Source organism: Asterias rubens, chromosome 8 (genome assembly GCF_902459465.1).
Source record: "Asterias rubens chromosome 8, eAstRub1.3, whole genome shotgun sequence".
Taxonomy (NCBI): domain Eukaryota; kingdom Metazoa; phylum Echinodermata; class Asteroidea; order Forcipulatida; family Asteriidae; genus Asterias; species Asterias rubens.
In genome coordinates, this window is record NC_047069.1 from 16,030,477 (window position 1) to 16,052,422 (window position 21,946).

The window sequence follows — 21,946 nt, forward strand, 5'->3', positions numbered from 1 at the left end:
TTGGAGTAATTACCCATACCACACATGACCTTAAATACTAGTCTCACTTATTTAATTTCCACATTTCTGCAGTATCGGAAACTTCACAAAAGGCAATGAAAAAAAATTGCTTATAAAACGAGGTCTCCCATCCCCTGTATCGATTTGATACAAATAGCTGCACGTGTGAAGGCATTTTAGCTATGGCTTATAAAGCAAAAAGAGATAAAATATTATATCTTCAGCTGTCACGTGACCTTGATGACGCGCCAACCTTCACCTGACTTGAAAAGGTCAGCACACTTCTCGACAGGGAGACTACCAGCTGAGAGGTATCAACGTGCCATGCATCAACTTCTTGAGATGCCACCACGCATCTTAAGACTGTTACACGCGTAGTAACGAAATTGACAGCATACCTGGGCGGTTGCCAAAATAGCATCACACTGCTAATAACAGAAGCTGCATTTAAAGGGGAAGTGTAATCCGAGTGTATACCAATCATTTACACAACTTTGTTTATTCTCTTTCTGAAAAAACAACATCCCACAACACGTTTCGTCAAAGAGGAGTTGGTACTACTTTGACCTTCACATTCGAAATTAAAAACTGTTTGAAGCTAAAACTGTTTACGACTCTCCTCTTAAACAGCCTTAAACAACTACATATTGGTAGTAATCGAAAAGTTGACTCAATGAAAAAAATGGAGTCGATGGTGGCGTATCACCTACATGGTAAGGACAGATACTTAGCATTTTTGTAGACTATGGGGCATACAGGATCGTGTATTGTTGGGTTTGGGACACATTTACCCAAACCTAATAGTGTCATTATAATTGTGCCCACCATTACTTAAAATTAGCTTATGATGTGGCGATATCACAGTATTGACAGCAAGAAAGTTTCCAATATTCTGCACTATTTCATGACAAGTATTCTAAAGATGACAGCTTCTTGTTGTATAATATTTGTAAAATTAAATCTCTGTCCCCTCGGTGTTTCTCTGACATTACGTGACAAACGACTTATTACTCCGTCAATTTTCCAGCTCAACAAACGTACACAAAACACCACTTAGAGAATTCTCAGGTTGCATTAAAATACTTCAAATTTTCACATTTTTATTGAAGTATAGGTGCACTTATCTTACGATTTTTTGTGTGTTCGCCCTACTCTTTGACTTGTGTCTCTAGCGCAGAATCTTGCCGTAAAAGGTAAATCTTCCGCTGTTTATGAATGTGTAAGTTAAGTAAATCTTAGGAAAGAGCCGCGAGGTTTCTGAACGTGCTGATCTGTGGCATACCAGCGGTGAGTGCTACACGCCCCTCGGGGCACCTCCCCATCAAGGGACTCATCCTCAGCGGGGTGCAGAGAGCTCATAGTACTTCTACTCTACGGGGTCGGCACAAAACCCATTTGAGATTGATACTTGTATATATATGGTCATCCGACGGGAGCTTCTTTCTTTACACAAATTTACATCTTTAAGAGGAAGTATTTTTAGTTTTACTTTGCTTGTCTCAGATGGTCTAAGGGGCTGATGGGGAAATGCTTTCAATATTAAGCAAGGTTTGGATAAAGGGGTTGCATTGAAGCAGAGAAATCGATTCGCGAATACGTTTTTTGTTATTATAGAGCGTTGAGACAAACTGGTGTTCCCACACACTAGGGAATTTACCTAGAACCGTCTCATTTGGCTACGACTTATAATATCACATCCCGAGTTTCATGAATGTTTTGGGTTTACATACATCTTTTTGTGCTTTCTCCTTCCTTATGCATAATTCCTCTTGAAACAATATATACTTTGGCTAACGCTGATCACTTTGCCTGCCTATATCTGTCTCTTCCTTTTATCGCTACAGACAAATCACCATCCATCCATCACAAAATCAAATAAACTATTCCACACTACGACTGATGTTTTTTAATACCCATTAACCAATGCACTGAATGTCCATGCAAATATAAGGTTACAAAATAACTACAATGAATAAATATTACAAGGAGAGAAAAACAATAATGGCCTATCGCACCGCTACACCGCAGGTCATCTCAAGAAAGTAAACCCAAATGATCGTCTTCGCTATCCGTGATTTGTTTTTGCTCGATTCTCAGAGACACCAAACATATAAATTAATTTTCTTAATGCCCGTCGTCTTTCTTAATGCTGTGCCTTCAGGGGGGTTAGCGAACTGGTTTGTCCAGTAATAATGCCGTGGAGAATTCTCAAAGCTACTCTCGCCAAGCTAGAGAGAGAGAGAGAGAGAGACAGAGCAGGCGAGAAATAGAGAAACGGCAACCGAGAGAGCATGAGCTACGCCGCGTAATACTTAGCTTTTACCCGGTAATTATTACAAACCCCCGGGTAGTCTTGGCATGGTCTTAGCTACAAATACCTGCCCCCCCCCCCCCAGTCTCTGTGATGTGTAATGTATCCTCAGCAATACATCTACATGTATTGCCGATAGGAGAGCTTCGTATAGCAAAAGGCATGCAGCGGTGTGTAATTAATATGAACCATTTTTAAATGGCTGCAGGAATTGTTATCTGTTATTAACATACTAATTTATTGTTGTGGTGTTTTCGTTCATAAGAGGAGCAAACGGGACTTTGCCAGAAATGCTATGTTATTGAATGATACGGTTGGGGAATGGCGAAACATCGAATTGCAACTTACTGAGTAGGCAATAAATACTCATGTTTCAAGTGGTCAAATTGGTATGTAAATTGTATAACAAGGATGTAGATGTCTATGCTCGAGAGCTTCCCGAAAGTACAAGACAGTGGACAGATCTTGTTAGGTCAACTGATTCCCTACTTAACAAGCTGTGTCACCAACGCACCCTTAAAGGCAGTGGACACTATTGGTAATTACTCAAAATAATTATTATCATAAAACCTTTCTTGATTACGTGTAATGGGGAGAGGTTGATAGTATAAAACATTGTGAGAAACAGCTCCCTCTGAAGTGACGTAGTTTTTGAGAAAGATGTAACTTTCCACGAATTTGATTTCGAGACCTCGTATTTAAAAAATTTGAGGTCTCGAAATCAAGCATCTGAAAGCACACAACTTCGTGTGACCATGGTGCGACAAGGGTGTTTTTTTCTTTCGTTAATATTCTCGCAATTTCGACGACCGATTGAGCTCAAATTTGTTATGCATATATGTTGAGATACACCAAATGACAAGCCTTTGACAATTACCAATAGTGTCCAGTGTCTTTAAAGGGGGTGTGCAAGAAATCAACCATCAAAACATCGTCTTCGGGAAAGTCATGTAAAACAAAAACTAGCGGCCACCAATGTTAGCTGTTGGATGCACATTCCAAGGATCATGCATATTCATTAGCATATTTGTGGCGTCATATTAGAGCAATTATTATTAGATGCATCCTTAGTTTATATTGTCTGCAAACATTGTAGATATAACAGCAATTAGAAGTCAAGGGTGCCATATCAAGTACACCCTGGAGGGGGAATATGCTAATTCAAGACAAATTTGCAAGAAACTCTCTCCAGCCAACTGGAAGAATTGTCGTCCGTTCGGAAGCAATCATCCGTTTTATGAAGTGCAAACGCAAGAAACCCATGACCAGCAAAACTGAACAGAATGAACATAATCAGAATGTGGTTGCTTATTGAATGGTACTTTACACGGAATCCCTAAATAAAACCTAAACCAACTAAAATCAGCCTATGCTACCGCGTCTGCTAACCTGCTTCGTGAAAACATTTCCGTGACTATGGAGCAGAGCTGCTAACATTAGCAGTTTGCAGTCAGCGATATTTTGGCATAACAATTTCGGAGATTTTGCAAAACAATTAGGGAGATACCGCAAAAACAATCATGGAGATAATGAACAACAATCAATGGATATCTATAGAGTTGCATCAACATAACGGGAAACACCTTTCCATTATCACTGAGAGAGGTCTGTGGTAGTATAACACACAATGTGGACATCTCTTTTTGAGTAGTGACGGTTCTGAAAAGAACTGGTGGATAACGACTCGACATTTCGATCAGTATGCTCTTGTGGTCTTCAGAAGAATGCCATATCCTGGGATATTTTCATTAGTTCTCAATAGATCATGTAAAGATTGTTTGATTTTCGTCTGCAAAACCAGAGAAAGAGACAGTTGGCATGCTCTTTAGAGATTTGTGTGCAAAGCGCAGTAGCCTCTGGGCTACCCGAACCATGACATGACGCGTATTCACAGCCCGTCGCACTGAGTCACGCCGCGGCGTTTCCCCCCATCATCACAACTGCACAGTGAGTTCTTTATCGATGAGCACATCCATCCATCATACACACCTGAAGATGTGCACCACAGGAAGAAGAAGACGAAGAAGAAGAGGAAGAAGAAGTCCCCGTCCCCTTCTCTCTATAAGACTCCCGGGGTTTTCAATCAATGCCAAGATATTACCCAAGGAGAGCGTCATCATAGATGCGGACTAATCAAGTCTACCTCAATCACCAGACGCTGTGCTATAGACTGGACTAGCATTCATAACAGCTCAACCAAGATGCACTACTGGAATAATGTGTAAACAGAGCGCCAGACTGCTGCAATTATAATTAGAGCTCTTGGGGGAAGGGGGGGGGGTCGAGTAGAGTACAAAACAAAGTTCATCTACATTTACAATCACACCACGAGATATTGGACTGACCTTTTATTAGGAAAGAGGGTCAAGTGATTAAAACCGGGGGTTTATTCTGGCCTATACTCGTTTGAATTCCAATTTGCCTTTTAGCAATTTTGTTGGGTTACATCGGGTCAGAAACAAACAACAAAACCCTGCACCTTTCAAGATATCTCCTTGACTATATTACAAAATGTTACTCTTGTATTTTGTGTATAAAAACTGCATATTTTAAATAGGAAACCTGGGACAAGTGCGCCCCGTGCACCCCCCCCCCCTTTTAAATGCAGTCATTAATTTACCATAAGGAGACCTCTCAGTGAAATATTGTTTTCAAAAGTGCCCAGCATCTACAAACAAACATCACCATTTTAAAATTGTATTAATATAAATACATAACATAATAACGATTCCATGGCAGTCAGTTTTAAGTTACTAGTGCAGACAATCGTCACTTGACAGTGAAAACATTTAAGTCCGTGAGGTTCAGAAGCACGGCAGTAATTTAATGCCCTTGACATTTCACTTCATTATTCGGTGCTTAAGAAACGACTTGAATAGAGTCTAAATTTACGACGATGCGTTGATATCATGATCCTCGCATTGTGTTTATAAAAGATCAGTATTTACACGCCTGACTACTATTTTGAGGCCATTGAAGAGAGCGCTGAATAGATTATTGTACAGAATTGAATGGGTCCTTGATTGAACACTTAATCAATGCAGAGACTACCATTGAACTGCTAAGTCAACATTGTTACCAAAATACATGTATGATTCACTACTAGAAAAACTGCCAGTCAAAAATAGTTCAACCTTCTGCCCTGCTTTCTTGTCCGTTCTCACCTTGCGATACGCCGGCGCAGAGCAAAGGTAATGTTTGACCCAATCCAGTGATGTTTTTTAGATCACCAGATTTACCACTTTGATCCATTGACCAACAAGTTGAATCAAAATAATGATATTAGCGAGCTTTGGTTGCACGTTACGTGAGCAAATACGTGAACGTTTACGTCAAAAAGTTGTGTGGTTTCTGGTTGACGTCACCACTTTGGGCTTATTGCATGCTCATGTATGACGTATGCAGGCACGTACGTACCTGACGTGAAAAATGGTAAATTCCCGTATGCTAAGATTGTGAGATTGTAACGCCAACATTTTCTGACGTTCACGTTCACGTTCACATTCACTTTCACGCGGAACGTTCACGTTCACGCGGAACGTGCAGCTAAACCTCCCATAGTAGTTAACAACAAAATGTGAAAAGGTTTAAAGATTTATCCACGGACTTACACAATCACATGACGTCATCACACAAATGTCAGTGGAGTAGAAAAAAAACAGTCTGGTCCCCATAACATCAACAAAATATTGCATTAACTTTACTGGCATAGCTTTGAATCTGATGGATTACAAGTGCGTGTGTCTCAATCGAACTTTTCTTATATCTACTTCGTACCTTACAGGAAAGAGGCAGCTGTGGAGGTAGATGGACATTTCCTAACTCGTATGGTATACGATGACATGAAGACATATGACTTGGTGACCGCTGCTGTTAATGTCCTAGGTAATGTATATTTAATGCCCATTTTGAATCACCATGCGGTTGGCAGACCATCATGCGCTGTACACACACCAACTAAGTTTCTTTTTGTTAAAGGATTTGGGTACCTTTTCAAAATGTCCATAGATTTACATTAAACTTTACTTACCGAGGTGCTGTACTTTTTGAGAAATGAGTAAAACAATGTAATGAAAATACGTTTGTAAATGATTAAAATAATTTTCGTCTCATGAGACGAAAATTATTTTCATGACATTGTTTTACTAATTTCCCAAAAAACTACAGCACCTCAGCACATAATATTTTCAGGGAGCTTTCTACTATCATTATCTTCAAACTGTGTAAGTTTAGTGTAAATCTGTTGACATTGGTTTGTTGTCCTACAGAAATTACATAGACCCTTTAAGGTCGTGCAGAGAGTATAGTGTTTTTGAGGTTACCCCCCCCCCAAACCCCAAAAATAATAGATTTGATCCACATTTTCCTTTCGAAATACATGCACATTATTTAAATATCAAAATTTAAAGGTCGTACGTAGGCTACTAATCCCTGCAAGTGTTGTAGCCTCTGTGGGCGGTGCTGCCCAGAACTAACATTTCGCCCAGCACTCTGAGCAAAATGCACTGTGATTCCCCCAGATTGCACAGGTTTCAGCAATGATGACGCCATATCTAAACATAAATAATTTTGCTGCTTGCAGTTTATGGACTAATAAATTTGCTTTAGAGCGCACCACTAAATTTGGTGTATGCTTCAACACGAGTCCCTGACCAACCCCCTCCCCGCGCTACTCACCGTGTGAACGCAACACGCCGGACACACTGGATATCTCCTGTATTTTCTCAACAGATGATTTTACATTTAAATGGTTTATCTGTCCCTCGGGGTGCACGAAGGAGATATTAAAATTGACTGTCGCAGTTGCTTCATTGGCATTTGAAAGGTATGATGAGCACAACTCGCTTAAAGACACTGGACACTAATGGTTATTGTCAAACACCAGTCTCCTCACTTGGTGTATCTCAACATATTATGCATAAAATAACAAACCTGTAAAAATTTGAGCTCAATTGGTCGTCAAAGTTGCGAGATAATATTGAAAGAAAAAAGAAGTCATGTCACACTAAGTTGTGTGCTTGATTTCGAGACCTCAAAATCTAATTTTGAGGGTCTCGAAATCAAAATCTTGGAAAATTACTTGTTTCTCGAAAACTACGCTACCTCAGAGAGAGCCGTTTCTCCTAATTTGTTATACTATCAACAGCTTCCCATTACTTCTTACCAAGTAAGGTTTCATGCTTATACATACTCTGAGTAATTACCAATAGTGCCACTGGCTTTAAACAAACAACGATCACAACAATATTCTGAGTATGCAGGTTTCTTAATTCACAACCCATCCAATGGGAATCGCGGTAAATGTCAACCCGTTTGTTGATTTGCATCACAAATAACTTTTAGATCACTATTTAAATACAAACCCTTTTTCAAACATGATGTATTTTCCTTGCATGATCTTGCTCTATATTTTCCCTCACCGCCTCAAGCATGGGCAAAATTTCTTAAAGCCTGGACGTAAGCATAACAATTTGCTAAGCACAAAACGCTTGCTAAACAGAAACTGGTTGGCAGTCATAAGTCCATTAAGTTTACATTATTGCAACTGGTGCCCCTCTCAGTAGGTTTATGACATTGGATGGGTCTAATTTAATGCATCTGCTTTAAACTGTTTGATGCTGTGCTTACGACGTCCGGTAAAACACACAGTTCTATAAATCGTAAGCACAGATTTCTACAGCAAGCATTGCCATAAAATTGTTTTGTTTTTTTCATAAAGCTGCTACGCAGACAATCTGCTTAGCAATTTTATTTTACTAAGCAAGAAATGACCGGCCACCAGTCGAAGTAGAGGTAACTGTAAGGTTTTCTCGCTGGTAACCTATTTTTGCAAGTTGTTGCTCTTTGGTTAAGAGAATAAGGCCATGGTCACTGTCTTATAAAAAAAATTCTTTAGAAGGATGTAGGTTGGACGTTTTAAGTGGGTTTATTTTGTTTGCTGGACCATTTAGGCTCACAGTGGTTGAGCCTTGGCTTTTAAAGTGGCTGTACACAATACTGTACCATTTAAAACCCTATGTATCATTCCGCTTAGCAATTTTGTTTTACTAACAAAGCAAGAAATGACCGGCCACAAGTCGAAGTTAAGGTAACTGTGTGATTTTTTCGCTGGTAACCTATTTTCTCAAGTTGTTGCTCTTTGCTTTAGAGAATTGGACCATGGTCACTTTATGTTTGTTTTTAAGGGATGTAGGTTAGATGTTTGAAGTGGGTTTCTTGTGTTTGCTGGACCATTAATTTGACTTATTCGTTGAAGTTTGGCTTTTAAAGTGGCTGTACACAGTACTGTACAAAATTAAACCTTACAAAGCATTCTGCTTAGCAATTTTGTTTTACTCAGCACGAAATGACCGGGTACCAGTCGAAGTAAAGGTAACTGTGTGGTTTTCTCACTGGTAACCTATGCTCTTTGCATTAGAAAATTAGACCATGGTCACTTTATGTTGTTTTTTAGAATGATGTACTATAGGTTGGATGTTTGAAGTGGGTTTATTGTGTTTGCTGGACCATTTTGACTTACTGTGGTTGATGCTTGGCCTTCAAAGGGACTGTACACAACACTGTACCATTTTAAACATGTTAAAGCATTCTGCTTAGCATTTTTGTTTTGCTCTTTGCTTTAGAAAATTAGGCATGAAGGTCCCTTAATGTGTTTTGTTTGTTAAAGATGTAGGTTGGATGTTACGGATGTGGGTTGGATGTTTGAAGTGGGTGTATTTTGTTTGCTGGACTATTTTGACTAATACTGGTTGAAGCCTGGCTTTTAAAGTGGCAGTACACAATACTGTGACGTTTTAACCCTTATATGGGTAAACATTGGAGGCCGAATCGCCATCTATCATCAATGCATTTGTTGACATTGGTTGCTTGCTTCTGTTCTTGCCTTGTTTGATAAATGGTATAAGGGAGGCTGAGTCAGACTAAACTCGGAAAGAATATTAATTTGACTAGAACCGAACTCGAACCTACTCAAGGAAAGCCGTCGTTTACGCTAAATCAATCATCACATATGCTGTTGTATCAATACAAGCATAAACTGGACTGTTACCCTGAAAATATTATGTCAAGCAGTAACGTTTAATGGTAAATTTGAAGGAAGTACAAATGAGTTTGATATGCCCCGATGTTTCGCACTAGGTGATTGATATTAACTTTCCATAAATTTTGTAGACCTTAGTAACGGGACATCAAGCAACGGACATTTATTTAATAATAATAACAAACATTATCATTTTTATATATTTTTTTTTTACATGTTTATTTATTTTTCGCAACTCTTTTAAAATTATTGTTTAAAACCTTATTTAGGTCCAATTGTTTTGTTTCATTAGCTATTATTTTCATTGGCTGTAATGATTAAATTGATATTCAAACACATCGGGGGTGGAAATAGACTCGAAACAGTCGTTAGATATTACTGAGTAGCCAAAGTTTCCTAAGGATCAAAGGGATATGATAAAAAACCTTTCTTCGATTTACAATTTTAGGAAAAAGCCAAGCATTATGGAAGTGTTAAAACCCTTCAGTCCATAAACAAAAATCAAATTCCTCCAGAAAAAATAGATTGACACGTACGGAGTATAGATTCTAGAACACACTGACAGACAAATCCATTAAACATGCTTAAATAATACCACTCTTCATAAGCCAATTGAAGACCAAATTGGATCAAAAATGGTTCTTCTCCAATCCTCTAGGCCGCAGTGACCCGGATAAAAATGGATTGAATACTTCGCCCAAGGATACAGGAAAAAATTACATATTGTGACCATTTTGAATCACGGCAATTCGGTTAAATATGACCCGGGGATGAAAGGTGTTCACACGAGCAGTTAAAAGTGTACTTTGTGGTCAAAGTTCACAAATCTTCACCCAAAACAATTTAAAAGTAGAACAAAGTTGTATAGGATATTTATAAACCTGAGTATTTATAACTCCTTTTTCCTTATGAATAGAAAATTGAGCCACGCAGTCTGTGAGATTAAATCACGCTATCGAAGCTATAATGCTCGCTGAATTGAGCAGGTTTTCTCATTGTGTTTTTTATTCATTTCACTGAACATGTAACGCAAGAAATGGCTCGAAAATAATTTAATTTATTCATTTGTCGGATTCCTAAAAGGCGAACTGTATAGATTGAATCAGTTAAAAGTTCATCGTAGCAAAGCCGCTTAAATCATGGCTGAATTCCCCTGACCATCGAGTAGTTTGTTGATGTGCTAAAGACTCAACACTTGTCCGGTTTTGGTTCTATTCCAATGACCAAGTCAATGTAACGACGGGCCCTAACGGACCTGTCCACGTTTTATGGGGGAGTTTCAAAGTAGCCAGGTAATACAACACGTCTAGGTACCACACTGCCCACCTTTATCTAATACCATACATGCATTATTGCGTTTAGTAAGGAGTTCCAATTTTATAAACATTAGTGTAATTAGGGAGTTCCAACGGGGTGGGGGGGGGGGGGAGCAACACGTCTAGGTACCCGATGCCCACCAACGTCACGTACATTTTAATACGTTTTAGTACATAATCCCAAAAGAACCAATACATACAACATATCCAGGTACCACACTGCCCACCTTCATGACATTAATATTTATACCCGAACTCCACAAAAAACGAATCTAAATTTAAACTAAGTCATTACCAAACGTTAATGAAAAACACGAACCACTTCTAACTCGACCCAGAAATCACCGCATTTTGCCAGATAGATTTTCAGGTGACGTGATGATGCAATTTTCCCGTTCATTTGACATGTAAAGAAACTATTCCTAAATCAACGATCTTTCTTCGGTTGCTTCAACCTTCAAACTAAACTCACATCGAAACACTGAAGATTCTGACTCTATACGAAGACACACTTTTGCTTCTCATCCAGCTATATGGTAATGTATATTTGAACTATTTCTGTGACGTCACTCAAATTCAGAGTTTGAGAGACGGTATTGAATGCGTGAAAGACTCTGCAGTACCGATAGCTTTGCTGATGGCTTCTCTTGATCCGCATGTTGTGCTCTTCAAGATCGTACACCAAATAAATGATAAGTGTAGTATAGCTTAGCATTATGAATATTGTTCGCATGAGTCATGTTACGAATCGACACTTTTTATTGAGGAATCCTTTGAGTTGAAATTGTTACATAACCAATGGCTTTGATGGGGGAAAGTTCAAGTCCGAGATTATACTCAAAAGTGTAGATTCGTTACTACAATGTACTCGCCTTCGGCTCGTCGTAGATGTACATTCTATCAACGAATCTACACTTCCTCGTACATCAACGTAAACATACACCCTCAGTGACTGCCACTTTCATCGCCTAATTTTAATTTACAATCCAACCAGACGTGTCTTGCGTTTTGTCGCGGTATACCTTTCTGTATCACTCAACTTACTGTTGCTTATCTCGTACCTATCAAGGACAGCACTAATTCAGTGACTGTTCCATCCAATGACTATATGCCTGATTTAACTATACGATTGAAAAGAGGAAGGGTATACCGGTAGGGAAACACAAACATAAACTAATGACAAGAGGATGGTTCGGGGCTAAGTGCACTTTCAACTTTTAGATGACCTATGGATGGAAATCTCTAGTTCTCCTCCTGAGCACTGAGATCTTTCGTTCGGTACGAAAATCACTGCAGATTTCCAGTACCAACTATTAATGACAAATGCCATACGACCCTCCGTAAACAACGCAATACAATTGTGAGTATTGTAATATAACGTCTTAAAAAAAGAAAAAAAAAAAAAAAAAAAAAACATACATTACTCGAGACAAGATGCTGGTTCGGCGCTGCACTATCAACTCTATGACCTCCTCTTGTTGATATCACTAGTGGAGATATCTACCCCCCCCCCCCCCCCGTGCATTCTGAGATCCCCTACATTCGGTATAAAAATCAGTGCTGAACTAACAAACATATTTCTAGTGTCCAATATTCATGACAAATGCTGTATGCCCCTCCCTTTACAACGCAATACAAATGTTAAGTTGTTGTAAAATGCCTGGGTTTAAAAAGAAAGCTTGACTCTTTGAGAAACAGAATCTTATTGTACGTAATCCTACCTCCCAACCTCTTTGCTGAGGCGCACAGACAACTATACTACGGTAATTGAGAAGAATACTACTAAATCTAGACATGAAGACAGAGTACATGAAACGTCAAGTCTGATATTCGAGCATGTATGGCTATACAGATGACCCAAAGCTTTTTAATACGAACACATCTGGAAGGCATGCAGAGTACATGAAACGTCAAGTCTGATATTGGAGCGTGTGTGGCTATACCAATAAATCCAACACTATTCAAATCAAAGTGGTGTCATGCAATTGTTCATTCAGCAAAATTAAACTGTCCATACACCTTTACAGCTAGCGCCAACAACTACCAACAGCTGTATACATGACAAACTAATGACATACTGAACCAATAGATGGCGGGTTTTTGTGTTACTGTCGTGTTCACGTACAAAGGATACCATAACGTGAACGGTCCCTTTCCTTGTCAGTACATGTGATAGTCCGTCATAATAATGGGCACTTATTCGTCAAAGTCACAGTGTGCAATATGTAATCATTACGTATTACCGTGTGCAATATGCAATCAATATGTAATCATTACGTAGCACAGAGGCACACCTGCATGTCATTTGTCACTTAAGCATTCCTTACATTTATGGTATCTCGAATGTGACTTTGATCTTTAATAACACATGTCTTATACTGCCTTCGTGTCAGGGTTTTATGTATGTTGTTTTAAATTCTAATGGTATGTCCAAAGGGGGCACCAGGGCAATTTCAAGGGGCACCAAGAAAATCACTAGGGACTATTAAGTGTTAAATATTGCTGGATTTGCCTTAAAGACACAGCCGTCGATTTCACCAAACTCTTTCTAAGTTAGGATTAATCATAGGAATTGGGACGAGTTCAATTCCGTATCCAAATACGTAGGACGCATTGAACTCATCCTAAGTTAGGACGGGTTACTCGTCCTAACTCGAGATAGGATTGATCCTAGCGTTTCGTGAAATCGACTGCTGGACACTTTTGGTAATTGTCAAAGACCGGTCTTCTCACTCGCTGTACCTCAACATATGCATAAAATAACAAACCTGTGCAAATTTGAGCTCAATCGGTCATCGATTCGAAGTTGTGAGATAAAATGAAAGAAAAAACACCCTTGTCACACGAAGTTGTGTGCTTTCAGATGCTTGATTTCGACACCTCAAGTTCTAAATCTTAGGACTCGAAACCAAGTTAGTGGAAAATTACTTCTTTCTCGAAAAGTACTCCACTTCAGAGGGAGCCATTTCTCACAATGTTTTATACTCCAAACCTCACCCCAATACTAGTTACCAAGTAAGGTTTTATGCTAATTATTATTTTGCGTAATTACCAATAGTGTCCAATGCCTTTAAGCCAATCCGATCTAACCAATGCTACCAAAACAAAGCTGTTTTTCTTTTGTAAACATTCCATTTTGTGTGCACAATGTTCAACCTATATGATATCAATCGTCCAATACAATTATAGTTCAAAATCATGTCCAAAAAAAATGCTTTCTTTAAAGTTCCCTCTTGTCTGTCTTATCTGTTTGGCGCCCAATTCAGCATATATATATTTCAATGGTCGTCTGCTGATTTAGTGTTACAGTTGGGATAATAAATTATGCACAATATTGCCCCCACTGGAACAGTTCATTCATATCACTCAAATTAAGGAGTTACACCATCTCATTCCCTCGTGCTGCAAACGATTTCGGGCATCATCTGACAGTTCCTCATCTATCTCATCTATATACCCGTCTTCAAGACGTGTTCTAAGGAGGAGGTATTGGGAGGGAGGAGGATAAATATAGCAGGCATTGATTGAGAGCGACGTGGGGGTCGATCTTGGGTCTTACCCAGGCGTGATGCTAAACTCTCTTGTGCCTGTCACTTGTTTCCCCCTCATGATTTTGGTATGTCCCTCACGGGGATGCGTCGCCGCTCTTACGGACTTCAAACGCTCGCTAAAGTGCTTGGTGTAGAGTGCACTATTGAAATAAAACAAGTTTTTTTTTATCCTGCGAGCCTATGGCCTTGGGTTGTTTTATTAGTGTTTTGGAGGGATAGTTTAGAGTATGAATTCTTATGGCGTGTGGTGCGGGGAGTTTTAAAGATGTCTTCTCACCAAATAGTGAGTTGTTCAAGTATCGTGTCACACTACTCGATTATCTATGGCAACTATAAAGTGTATACTGACTATTGTTACAAAATGATGACAGATGGGGTTAATTCACGACCCTAATTAAAAACTGTTGTACACACCCCTTGCATAATTATGACATCTCAAACACGGCTGCACTTAAGCAAAATGAGGCAGATAATTTAACTTAATGCACAAGACGTCATTTGAGTAGGGCACCCTCGCCGTGAGATCGAAAGAAGGTTGCTCATTGGTCTATTCTGTGCGCCGTCTGTATGCGGCTGCGCGTTTCCATTATTTCACCTCTAAGGTTGTCAGTGTAAATGCTTAAGGAGCAATGATCTCTTAATATAGATGTCAATGATGAGGCCAATACATAATATGCATTGTTACAACTTAAACAACCAATCATTCCCAATGAATGGATTGCGCGTTACGTCATTGGACGTCATCTTTGATGACAAACTAATTGGAAAGTTGCATGCAGTAACACGCTGCACCTAAACTCACAGCAAATGACGTTAGCATGTTTCACCAACGATAGGGGGCAATTCAAGGGGTCTATATCGTTCGCATTGTTTTTGAATCCTTACGAGAAATAATAAGGTAAAGACAAGTTATTATTCTGATCATATGGAAACCTGAAGCCGGTTTATTTGTCAATTCATGAATAAATGTACCTCGGCACTTAAAGGATTTGGGTACTTTTTCAAAATGTCCACAGATTTACTTTAAACTTACAGGGTTTGAGGATAATGATACTGGAAAGCTCCCCTTCAATCATTACTAACTGAAGTTCTGTAGTTTTGTTTTGAGAAATTTGTAAAACAAGTCACAAAATAATTTTCGTCTCACATGAGACGAAAATTATTTTAGCATGTAAAATCCCGTTAACCAGTTATGATATTATACCATAATCATAGCATAACTGGTTTTAATACGTTTTTACATGCTTAAACTCAGACGAAAATTATTTGTTTTACTCATTTCTCAAAAACTACAGGACCTCAGTAAGTAAAATTTCAAGTAGAACTATCATAACCTTCAAACTGTGTACAGTTTAATGTAAATATGTGGGCATTGTGTTTTGTGTTAGGAAAAAGTCCATAGACCCTTTAATGCGTTTTATCGCTTGTATGAATGATTGATAATAGATAGATACGAATGCTTGCCCAGTTTAATATAAAGTACTAGGTATATTGCTGATAGTTACAACAACAGCGCTATTTTGGAGTCACGCCATGCTAAAGCATACACGGAAAACATCTAGTATATGCAGTGCAACAAGAATGTCCCAAACCGTAACCTGGTTGTTTTGACCCTTCCAGTAATTCAGACACCTTCAGTAATAATTCAAAGGCCAGTACTCTCACTTAAGTGTATGCCAACATATGCATCAAATAACAAAACTGTGAAAATTTGTGTAAATTGGTCATTAAATTTGCAAGAGAATAGTGAAAGAACAAACACCACTGTTGCATTACTTTGTGTGCTTGCAGATGCATAATAAAGGCTTCAGCTCAAGTATGTTATAACTTGGGTGTGAAATTATACCTCTTTCTCCAAAAAGACGTTACTTCAGAGGGAGCCGTTCCTCACAATGTTTTATATCAACTACTCTCCAATGCTCGTTTCTATGCTAACAATTATTTTGAGTAATAACCAATAGTGTTCAGTGCCTTTACATATCTAATGCTTAATTATTACAACTTGTCAACTGACTCTCTTCCAGGAAGATGAGCCGCTGGTGACGTAGATATATCGGTAAGGGATTTCCGTGAACAAACATGGCGACTGTTTCTGCCGCTGTTTCTTAAGTGTCCTATTCTCTCCAGGGGAAGGAGAATGTGATCAGTATGCGAGCGAGTCTGTACCGGTGTCTCCTGCCGGTGTTTAAGCAGATGGATGCATCGCTAGCAACCTGAACAAGTAATGGCAGGAGTCTAGGATAATATGCACTGTTGTCATAAATATCATTTTCAGTTTGATGATGACGTTCTTGCCTGACTTTTCTTCAAGGTGTAAAGCATGCTGTTTTAGTTCATGTGTGCAGTGGAAATGAACCAGTCTTCGATTTCACCAAACTCTTCCTTACTTAGGATCAATCTTAGGACTTTAGGAGGAGTTAAGTTTCGTGACAAAAGACGTAAGGACGAATTGAACCCATCCTAGAGTTAGGACGGGTTACTCATCCTAACTCAAAATAGGATTAATCCTAGCGATTCATGAAATCGCCTGCAGGGTCGATTTTACAAAGACAGTCCTAACTTAGGACTAGTCCCATAGGAGTTATAAAAACGCAGGGCTCGTCCTAACTCCAGATAATACTAGTCGTAACTCTTTGAGATATCCACCCATTATGCAAGATTCGTGCAGTTTATACTCGCCTATAAAGGACGTGTTCAGTAAACAAACTACCTATATTTCATGAAAAACGCTTACCATCAACAGGTAATATAAAGACCTTGGGTCGAGTTGACATTTTGTTCCACTCGTGAAATAACGCAGGTCAGAGAGAAACTGTTTTAAAAGTTACTTTCACTGCCCCTAACTAAAAGTATTCTGGAGAATATGTTAACATTTATTGACAGAACTTCTTACTGTTTGAACTTAAGACCACGCAAGCTATTATTGAATCAATTCCAAGCAAAGCATTGTTTACACCTCCACTTTAACAAAATTAACATATTATTCAGTTTCTTTACGTGTAACACAACCCAAAAGATGGACATTTCCTGCGTGCAACTGGAAAAAAAACTTCCTTTGGATTAGAAAGTGACGTCGATATCAATCAAAGAAGGGTACACGATGCAGAACAGACAACTAAAAAAGGGTGAACGGACGATACAGGGCGAAGACTGTCAGCAAACACTGGTCCGGGAGTCTCACACACACCAAAGCCCTCGTTTTACATCGCGGTAGTATAAACTAGGCCGTGCCCTGCAAACATTCCACACGAAACATAATGCCAACCAATATTGATCAGGCTCGGGAGATGATGCGCTATTTGGCCAAGAGGTGTTTTATCGATGACAAAAAAAAATCAAACAAGGGTGATGATAGACTTAAATGAAAATGTATGCGTAGAGGTGTTCCATTTCAGAAAAAAAAGAAGTTAATACACGAAGGAAGACTATCTTTCAGGTTAATTAACCGTGAGTCTTCTCAGCTAATCTGAAAGGAAGTTCTCAGAAAACCGCGCAAGTGTATCCTACAGCCCGTCCCACCGTTTTTACATAATCGATGATTGTCTACTAGCATAACCAGAGAACCGTGTGCCCCCCCCCTTTGTCTACTACAGATCGTTTTACACCAGTTCAAAAAGATACGATTGAAACTGAAGACTTCCCCCCGTGAGCCCTAAACAGGTCAATCGTTACAAAGGTCTTGATCCCACATCGATCCTAAAATTGCAGCGGTCACTTTGATGAAAAATCCAAAACGTGCCTTTACAAGGTCGGGAGAAAGAGAGTCTGCTTAAATTTTGGAATTTTGACCAAATCCACAAGTCATACACAATATCTTGCGGTATTAAATTTACTTATTTGGTTGCAGGGATGGATATAATGCAAACAAAAAGCTATAATGGCCTGGCGTTTCGACCCTAGCAGCGTTTTTCTCGCAGACTAAAATACTACAGCAAAACAAACATGATCAGGTAACAAAGTGTAATACTTAACACACAACTAAATTTGTAGTTACTATTTTATTCTATTTTTTTAATTTTTTTTTATGACAGTTTTTTTTTCATATTTGTACCTGTCTCGTGGAAGGCGTCTGCTTGTATTACTAATTTTTGTATTGTCCGAGGAAGGAAAATAAAATAACTAACTGAGAGGACCTACCCTTTATACTTTTTATGTTTGTTGTGTTGTCATTAATTTAGCCTTCGAGAAAGACTCTGCTAGGGTCGAAACGTTGCGACGTTTCGACCCGGGCCATTAACTATTTACTGCATTTATGCCATCGTTCCTTTCGGTTGGAAAGTTGATTGCAGCAGCCAATTATGTTTTTTCAGGATGGAATTAAAAATATTAAATTTAATATTTAATTGTTCTCAACGCCCACGGGAAGCCAAGACAGAGGGTGTTATAATACAGAATATGCAATAAATCTTCCGGATGTGTTAAGGACTGTAGATGAATGTTCAGACTTCGATATAGATGAGGAAGTCACCATCGAGTTGACTATTTACCGTATCCAATAAATGGACTCGATTTCCTCCATGACTTATACCTAACCTCCCCAACACCTGCTAACCACTTAAGAAACAATAATACAAGAATAACCGAGCTCTACATCATGGCTTAATAGGACACTTCTACATGTTAGCTGCTTCCTTCCTTCCTTAGGAAATATCTCATTCCTAGAAACCATGATAACCCATTCTTCAAAAAGCAATGCTATCTTCTCTGTAGGCAGGTGGTATCTCCATTTGAACCATTTCTATTGAGTGAGTGAACGCACAAGTTAACCTGTTTCCGACGCTGTGTTATACAATGCGTCTCCATTCTATGAATTCAGCTGCGGCTGTAATCGTGGAACTGTTAGCGTTTTCTAATTCCCATGTGGCCTTCTTTGAGAAGCTGAATACAGTGAAGCAAAAACCCTCAGAAACCATTAATATGAATAGTTAAGGCCATTGACGCGAGACCAAGGTACATGGCTTTACAAAATTTATCAAGCAAGGATAAATTGTTATTTAGTTACTTGCAATTGGCGTCTGTACCAATGGCAGGGCTGCAAACCTTTTGCAGTTTACAATCAGGGAGACTTTAAACAGCAATTATTGAGATATTTAGAATCGCTTTCACCTTAAGAGGGGAAAAGTTTCCACAATCAGAGAGATTTCCGATTGGGTTAATCAGAACAGGGAAAGATTGGTTTACTTTCAGGGAACTCTTTCTGCAGAATCAGGGAGAGTTTGCAGCTGTGTAATGTAGGCCCAATTGGTGCTTCTTTGTAAACTAGGGGAAAAAACAACGTCTGGTACCCAAAGTTCACTAAGGTGATGAACAACATCACAAACCGGTACGCTACCAAAATGACTGGTCCATAGACGCAAATACAAATCTTGTTTTCAATTGGATTGTACTGCTAAATAAGTTGACTAGCATTCTGAGCAGATCAACGAATTTTTTTTTGTCGAACGTTTCTCTCTAAAAATTTACCGGGTAAAATTTAAACCATTACCGACTACCAAGTACCATGAGCCTGACCAGTTTCCGGGTCTGACCCGTTGAATCCGGTTAATTCTTACCCTGGATTGTTTAGGATATTACTGGGTTGTTCAGTGCTTTACAACTGCATATGTTACATAAATACCATTGTTTTCTCGGTTATCCAAGTAAACTTGAAAACTGAAGCTCGGCTCTAGGATGAATTCTCCTGTCCTTGCACGTTCGACCCCCCGGAATACAATAAGAAGTATAGCAAACTCTAACGTAAAGTGGGACACTTTTCACTGCAAAAATAAAATCCATCCATCCTCACCATCTTCCAACACCATACGACTTAGTAAATAAAATATTACAATCTTGACATCTTTCTCTGTAACTGAAGTCAGTATTTGGAGTACGTTATAAGGTTAAATTTCCAAAGGGACCGCGGTAGCTCTTGCGAGCACCCGTAAATTTACTCAAATACACGGTCCTGCCATGGGCCGTTGCTGATGTTTGCCAAGCGAAGATGCCTTCAACATGATCAGCAAACAAACATCGCAGAGTACAAGATATATATATAAAAAAAAAAACTAAGTTGTTTTTTTCTTGGGGGAGCGTACATTAACCTAATTTAAATGTAAAGCTACGTGACTTTTGGTTGATTTGGCGTGCCACGTGACCGACATGGTATAAGGGATAACTGGAATGAAAGAGTCAAAAACGTGTGCAAATGGGTTTTTTTATCTAGCCGGTATTACCTGATCGTGCCGGGTTCAAACCACTAGAGCCGGCCTGGACCGAAAATTGTTTCTAGTTCCTGGACGTTAAAAAACCTTCGAATACACCGAACAATGGCAACGAGGAATCACGGCAAAGAAAAAGACAGGAAGCAAAGCGAAGAAGAACAAAAAGTGTGAAAAGGAACTGCGTCTCAATGACAAAACTTCAAATAGATATATCTTATTCTAAAGCTAGGGAAAGGTATCCTGAAATCGGGGTCGAATACATTTGCATGGGTTGAATTAAGATAAGATAACACTAGATAAATGTAACTTGCAAGTTTCTAGTCAGGCATTCTCAAGAAGACGATCAGAGCATACTGATCGAAACGTCGAGTTAAAAACCACCTCAACGTGTACAGGGGTGGATTTCACAAAGGTAGTCCTAACTTAGGACTAGTCCTAGGCAATGCTAGGACCAGTCCTAAGTTAGGATGGGTTACTGGTCCTAACTTAGGACCAGTCCTATCTCTTAGCCATGCTTAGGACTAGTCCTAAGTTAGGACTACCTTTGTGAAATCCACCCCAGGCAACTTAGAGGCAACCAACTGCAGTGCATGCATGCTGCAGGACCACTTTGGTGGCACAAGAGTAATTCTTCGAACAATGTCTTACGATCCCTCCGATCAATTATGTGAATAAACAAATGTGAATGCATTTTCTTGTTGGAGATTGGATAGAACTAGTTACCTGAAAATTAAATTGAGGCGTGTGGCATGGGCCTTGGTGCTCACATACAAATTGCAGTACTAAACGAAATCTTATATTACGACTCTGACATCAATTTTGAAACTAGTCAGCTCACTTCTTCCAAAACCAATCATGATACATCCTTGATGTCTTTGATGGGTTAACCAAATCTTCTTGGATTTATTCCAAGGATCCATTAACTAATTGTTGGGAGTATTTAAAAAAATGTTGAGTTGGATACCGCATGGAATTCGGTATTTCGTGGTAAATAAATTGTAGCTTGAGCACTTCATCACCGTCTTCTTTCCCAACAGCTTTCTTCAGGCACGAGGGTATTTTAAAGACATTGGACACTTTCGGTAAACAGTATTGTCCAAGGCCCACACTTCGTGTATCACATTTTCTTTATACAATAAAAAACACCTGAAAATTAAGGCTCAATCAGTCATCGGAGTCGGGAGAAAATAACGGGAACACCCACCCTTGTTTCCGCACGTTTCACCGTGTTATGACATGTGTTTAAAATAAATCCGTAATTCTCGATGTTTTAATGTTTTCTCAACAATATTTCAAGAGAAGTATAATAATATTTCAAGAGAAGTCTTTCACTATTACCTTCTGTAAACCCTGTAAGTTATTTGTAAATCTGTGAACTATTAAATTTGTTTCTGTACCGAAAGTGTCCAATGGCTTTAATAACATTATTATTATGTATTTAATAATGAAATCAAGGAAGCCTCATAAAGTGAGCTTAATCACTTTACCTCACAGGCCTGAGGAAACCTGGGCACAATGGTGCTGGCTAC

The 21,946-nt window shown here is 39.0% G+C and overlaps 1 protein-coding gene across 1 annotated transcript in view; it reads left to right on the forward strand.

The window, feature by feature from the left end:
- The window catches only part of LOC117293890 (guanylate cyclase soluble subunit beta-1-like), a 61,820-nt gene that overhangs the window by 21,372 nt on the left and 18,502 nt on the right, over window positions 1-21,946 (forward strand). The window contains exon 3 of the mRNA XM_033776366.1: window positions 6,096-6,196. Within this exon, the coding sequence (XP_033632257.1) occupies window positions 6,096-6,196 (101 nt within the window). The remainder of the gene's footprint in view (window positions 1-6,095; window positions 6,197-21,946) is intronic.